General features: G+C 28.6%; 1 protein-coding gene across 3 annotated transcripts in view; it reads left to right on the top strand.

The window, feature by feature from the left end:
• The window catches only part of THOC7 (THO complex 7), a 22194-nt gene extending 15579 nt beyond the window's left edge, over positions 1-6615 (top strand). For 2 of the 3 annotated variants that reach the window (XM_011358453.2, XM_011358451.2), the window contains exons 2-8: positions 628-745; positions 1508-1635; positions 1954-2040; positions 3587-3644; positions 4553-4619; positions 4702-4771; positions 5480-5805. In XM_011358453.2, coding sequence (XP_011356755.1) covers positions 1527-1635; positions 1954-2040; positions 3587-3644; positions 4553-4619; positions 4702-4771; positions 5480-5547 — 459 coding nt within the window. In that variant the 5' untranslated portion in view covers positions 628-745; positions 1508-1526 and the 3' untranslated portion in view covers positions 5548-5805. Of the gene's footprint in view, positions 1-627; positions 746-1507; positions 1636-1953; positions 2041-3586; positions 3645-4552; positions 4620-4701; positions 4772-5479 lie in introns of all 3 variants that reach the window. The other variant, XM_011358450.1, reaches the window with a different exon arrangement.
• Positions 6616-6670: the final 55 nt, after the last annotated feature.

Below are 6670 nucleotides of genomic sequence, written 5' to 3'. Positions count from 1 at the left end.
TTTAAAAAAAAAAAAAAGAAAAAGTCCTCATGGGGAAAGAATATCGCAGATATAATAGCTAAATTACAAATTTTTAAAAAACAAATACATTCCTTTTTCTCTGACCCATCTCATTCTCTTTTTTAAGTCTGCCATTACATCTTTTAAATCTTTTTTCTCTATTCCTTTTTCCAGTTTGTCACACACTTAGAGATACTAACACTTCAGTCTTCCTTCTGTCTGAACAGGTTTTTTCAGAAAAAATTCTCCAAGAAGTATTGGTTTATTTTCTTTGTGGTACCTGAAAATTATTTCTACTCAACAACCCAGCAGTAGAATCCCAGCTCTGTTAGGGTAGAGCTTTTCACTATTATAACCCCAACCCCTAGAATAGTGCTTGACACAAATAGACACTCAATTGCTTTATATATATGTTAATTATATATGTTATATATAGTAGTAAAATATACATAACAAAAATAGACCATTTTAACAATTTTTAAGTGTACAGTTCAGTGGCATCAAGTATGTTTTCATTTCAGTTTTTTTTTTTTTTTGATAAGTAGTGATATTGGTTATTTGTTCCTGAAAGTTAACAAGAGCCAGTTTTTTTAATTTACATTGTTCTGCTTTTCTTCTTTTCTCCAGACGAAGTCATAAGGAAACGTCTCCTAATTGATGGAGATGGTGCTGGAGATGATCGGAGAATTAATCTGCTAGTGAAAAGTTTCATTAAATGGTGCAACTCTGGATCCCAGGAAGAGGGGTAGTTCATTTTATTGTTCATTTTATTGTTCCTATACCAATGTCCTGATGTGATTTTTAGATCATACACATAGTCATGTTAATATTGCAGATTTTCACTCACCTTAAATGTCCAATGAAGTCAACTCTTGGTTAATCAGGAATAGATTTTTCTGTCCTTGACTTCTCTTGAGAGGCCTGCTTTATGTTTATTAAAACGTGAAGAAGGCATAGTGGTAAGAAGAAATGAAGATTAAATTCAGGCTCATTAATTTGGTCAGTTTTAGCAAATAAGTGTTTAGAAAGACAAAATATCTAAGTGAAATGTTCTTTTTAAAATAAGTTGCTGCAAAGTTTTATATATATTTAATAATTTTCAAACTTAGAAAAAATTTTCTCATCTGAATTAGCTTTTCACATGGATAAATAATTGTGTAGAATGAAAAAATTGTGAGAACAGAATTGTAAAGATAAAAAGACATCTTGATCAAAACATTTAAAAAAGTATTTAAACAAAATTCAAACAAATAGCTGTTTGAATTAAGCTTATATTGATAAGAACAACAGTCTCATCATTGCATTTGTAACTGAAGCAAATTATAAATTCAAGTATAGTACATTTGGGAAAAAAACATAATGGATAGATATCATAAACTATTTTAAATAAAGCAAAAGATTCTCCAAGAACTTGGTATAATTTAATTAGCACATCTTTGCCTGTACTATAAATAGTTCAGCTTTGGCAAGCCATAAAAATCTTTATTCTGTTTCTCTTTTTCATTAGATACAGCCAGTACCAACGTATGCTGAGCACACTGTCTCAGTGTGAATTTTCAATGGGCAAAACCTTGTTGGTATATGATATGAATCTCAGAGAAATGGAAAATTATGAGAAAATTTACAAAGACATAGGTAAAGAAACTTAAAGTAATTAATGTTTCTCTATCTCTAATTTTAATTTTTATGGTCTAAAGGAAACAATACCTGCTAATATTTTTCTTTGGTTAGTGTAAAATAATAACAATATTAACATTAATAGAAAGAATACAGTAAATGTTAGTTATAAAAATGTGTTCTAATATGATACAGTACTTTAATTTACAACTATTTTTTAAAATGCCAGCATCTATTAGCAATGGAACTTAATTTAAAAACACATTTTAAAGTTGAAAATGAATGAAGATTATTTCATGTTGTTATAACTGTCTTAAAAAGAACCTTTTTATATAGAATGTAGCATTGCTGGAGCACATGAAAAAATTGCTGAGTGCAAAAAGCAAATTCTTCAAGCAAAACGAATACGAAAAAATCGCCAAGGTAAGGGTTTTGTGGGATTTAGTGTGCAAATACTTTATTACTGACTAATATTTTCATGCAGTTTTTAATGTGAGGTAAAATCTCCGGCTAGAATCAACCTGAAATACAAAAAAGAATTAGAAGCCAAACTAAATTCTTTAAAACTATTATTTTTTAAAATAGCGAAGAAGGAAGACTATGCTGAAAAAAGTCCCCCCCACCACTGGGTTGTTTTGATTATCCAAGTATTTCTTAAGTATTTGGTTTTTTACTGTCTTCAATCTCCTTTGCCAAAATAATGTTATGATTAATCAGCAAAAGCAGTTTATACAAGTACACTAGATTTAGGGTTTTGTTTGTTGGTATTTGTTTGTTTAATGGAGCTACTTTCAGAACAAAGAAAAAGAAAAGAATTTAAGCCTATTGGCTTTTTATTAGGTACAAAGCAAACAAACATTTATAAAGCTTCCTAAATAATAAGAAGAAGGTTAAAGTTTAGTTTTGTTTTGATCTCTTTTGTTTTTAAATTAGGGTATGTCCTTATTGCAGTCCACAAAAACTATTTCAAAATGATTTTTAATGGCAGAGGCATTGCTTCTCCTATGATGTAAATGGAAAGAAAGATAAAAATATAATGTATAATCATAATTGTGACATAGATGAAAAAACTAGAAGAAAATAAAAAATGTTAATGGTTATTTTGGGATTGTGAGTTTTTATGACTTTTTGCTTTCTTTTTATACTGAACATGTATTATTTTGTAATAAAAAAATTTATTAAAACTCACACTTTTATTGAGTTAATATGTTGATTTTCAAAACAATGAATTTTACTTTTTAATGAACTAATTAAGATCGTTTTTAATTCCTTATTTTTAAAAGTTGTATTTTTAATTCAGTCTAGAATACATGTAGTCAAGTTTCAGTGGCCAATTTATAAGATATACTAACTTATTTATCAATATTAATTCTAAAATCATTTTAAATGTTTCGTAGTGGTTTTGTTGACTAAGGAAGCTTTTAAATGAATGCTGCCATTTATCATTTCATAAGAGGTTAACAGGAGATACATGACTTATCTTGGAGGTCTCAGTGGAGCAGAAACAAGGTTCCTGAATTTTAAATCATTTCTAAGTTTCTGAAATTTTACCTTTAGAATGAGTGAGAAATGTAATTTGCTATTGTCTAAGATCTAAAATTAATAGTATGATATATTTACCTTGCTGATCTTTTATTTGATCTTTTATTTATCCTCTTCAGAATCAGTCCACTTGATGATCCATAATGACTTAAGATCACTTATGCTTATGCTGGTCTCTTATAGTCAGCCCATGAATAGGTAAATGGAAAACAGTGGGAGAGCTAAAGTCCTTGTTTGGAACACTTTTGAAGTCATGTATCATTATAGTTAAATCAAGTGAAACTGATAATACTCTTTCCATCCTTCAATGTTTTTATTTATTTATGTACTAGGAAAGTGATTAGGAGAAATTTGTGATATGATACATTCTGTTTTGATATCCAGGTTCAAAACACCTTAATTTGGTAAATATTTTTATATGTTTCAGAATATGATGCTTTGGCAAAAGTGATCCAACATCATCCAGACAGGCATGAGACATTAAAGTAAGTTTAGAGCTTTACTTGAAAGTAACTAATCTTTATACATAAATGTTACATACTGGTCTATGCATTTCATTTTTACAAGAATACATAATATGTTCCCAAAGGAGAGATCAGATCATCTATATTACATATTCTAATACTGTCAATTAGATTTTCTGTTCCTCACACCTTACTGCCTATAGTTCTAAAATAAGTGCATATAATATAAATCAATGTGAAAATGAATAGAATATGGTCTACTCATATAGTAGAATACTAAGTAGCAGTTAAAAACGATAAAGTATACACTTTTTAAACACAAATCTCAAAAACATAATCAGAGAAAAGAAAAACAAGACATAATGAATGTTAAATTATTCCTAAATTTCTAAAATACATGAAGAATAATAACCATTTATAAAAGTTAGAGCCTCCTAAAACCTTATATACTAACACTGTATATTATTTAGAGATACAAATATATACATTAAAAAAGGATTGGAACTATATAGTGACTAGCTGAGTGGGAGGTAAAGAAAAAAGACCTAGGATAGAGGATTGGAGGTAAGGTTCAAAATGTATTTCAAGATAATCTGCAATATTTTATTTCTTTTACATTTTACATATATATAAACTTGAAATAAGTATGATGAAATTTTAAAACTTTTCATTTCTTGGAGTTTGATATTCTATTATCTATGTTTTTCTATACTTTAAAAATTAGCTAAAAATTTTGAAAATAAGCATATATTTAGAGGTTAAGAAGAAATCATCCTTAGCTTTAAAAGTCTCATCATAATAGAGTGTTATCACTCCTTATCCTTTTTTTATTTTTAAAATACTACTTAGTAATGAAAAAGTTAGGTATTAATTGTGAATTCTGTTCCCCCAAATAGCAAAATATTAGACTGTTTTATTTATTTTTTCAGGGAACTAGAGGCTTTGGGAAAAGAATTAGAGCATCTTTCACATATTAAAGAAAGTGTCGAAGATAAGGTATTTGCATATATGTATTAGTCTTCATGATATGTATGTGTTTACAGATCGACACATATTAATTTTTTTCTTGTTAACATAGCTGGAATTGAGACGAAAACAGTTTCACGTTCTTCTTAGTACCATCCATGAACTTCAACAAACACTGGAAAGTAAGTGAAAATAGTTTCATAACCAACATTTATGAAGATTTTTAAATAATTCAGGGGCATGCCTTCTAAAATATACATTGTAAAGAGAAAGTACTCCTTCAGGTTCAGGACAGCAGTACAGCTGGATGACATTAGAAGGTACTCATATTGTTCAGCATTTTGAACATATGCAGAAAAGTCTGAATTTATACTAATACATGATTTAAACACATATCCAATAGTTTATATTAAGAGAAACTCAAGGATGATAGATTTGGAATTTTTCTTTTATTATAGTTTATTGCTATAAAGTGACAATTTAGGACTCAGACAAGCAATGATAAGTGAGTAAACCAATTAGTGCATAAGAACATGTGCATATTCAGTGAATGATGGGTGCTTTGGGGGAACTGGAGACTTGCTCTTCATATTGACTACAGCCAATCGGAAATTTCTGTGTGATCTGATCTGATCGTTTTCAAGAAAAGCCTAGGACCTAGATTGTTTTTTAATAAAAATCTATCACATAGATTTTACATTTTGATTCAACTACTGCACAACAACCAAAATGGAACTTTTAAAACCAAAAACTTGTGTGGGCCAAATTATAGTCATAGATTGTCATTTTGCCATCTTTTTAAAAATATACTAGCTAATAAAGGATAAAAATGTTTTTGTGTATTTGTTAAACATATAATTTAAGTAAATTTGTTTCTTTATCAATTATAGATGATGAAAAGCTCTCAGAGGTAGAAGAAGCTCAGGAAACAAGCATGGAAGCAGATCCTAAGCCATAGACAATCGCTCTCCATTCCCAAGATTGTTGAAGTAGCAACATGATCTTAGTGTGTTGAGAATTTGTTGTGCTTTTGAGATATTTAAAGTTTTGACAGTGAACTACCTTGCTTTTAAATATTAATGTACAATTCATTCATTTTCTTTGCACAAAGGAAAATGACTTCAGTATAGATTTGTTTTTATTGAAATAACTTTCTTATTCTTAAACTTAAAAGATAGGAAGCAACATCCAAAATTGTTTAATAAAATGGTTTCAAATCAGATATGTTTGTGCTCATAAGAATTCCAGGTAGATTTAAACTGTTCACATTGATTTGCTTACAAAATAAGTCGAAGATTATGAGTCGATGCTATTTCTAGGATGTACACGAGAAAATGAGCCAATTTCTGGAAATTGTTACCACTTTTGAAAGTAGAGGCTTCAGGAGAGTTGTGAACTTATAAAATTATGTGCAAAATGTTTGTGGTGTATGCTTGTTATGCGAGACAGGTTCCATGATACTAAGAATCACTAGTGTAAGAGGTAATAACAAGATGCAAAGTAAGTCTATATATATTACTTTATAGATCTCTCTCCTTTAATACTTGAGCAATGTGGTTGTTAAATGTTAAGTTCATATATTTTCTCTCTACTGTTTTGTTCTTTAAGAATCATTTTCAATGGAAAAAGAAATGTATTGATAAAGTGAAGAGTAGTTTGCGATGAATTTTCCGTGAAGATATAAAGGATTTCATGATCTTTTTAAAAATTAAGCTAAGGCTGAATCATTTGTAATTGTTTAAGTATTGAATAACATTTTAAATGCTTGTTAGATTCCATCCTTATTTATTTATTTCAGTTCAAAAACATGACACTTTGCATCAATCATACCTTAGTAATGTTACATTTTTATACTTTTAGTAAGAATTCTTATCTTTAAAAATGAGTTTAAAATTAGCCCAGTAGTAGTCATATTAAAAATGTCATAATATTTTAAATGCTTCCTCTAATATCATCTGGCAAATCATGGGAGAAATTTCTTTGCAGAATTGCTATGCCTTAATAAATGTTTCATTATTAGTAAGAATTATGATGTAAAATTTTGCTTATATTGACTCAGAATCAAAAATCAACTGTTGAAA

This window comes from Pteropus vampyrus, unplaced genomic scaffold, assembly GCF_000151845.1.
Source record: "Pteropus vampyrus isolate Shadow unplaced genomic scaffold, Pvam_2.0 Scaffold41, whole genome shotgun sequence".
Taxonomy (NCBI): Eukaryota; Metazoa; Chordata; class Mammalia; order Chiroptera; family Pteropodidae; genus Pteropus; species Pteropus vampyrus.
Note: the sequence above shows the minus strand (reverse complement) of the source record. Positions and strands in the feature narration are given on the sequence as shown.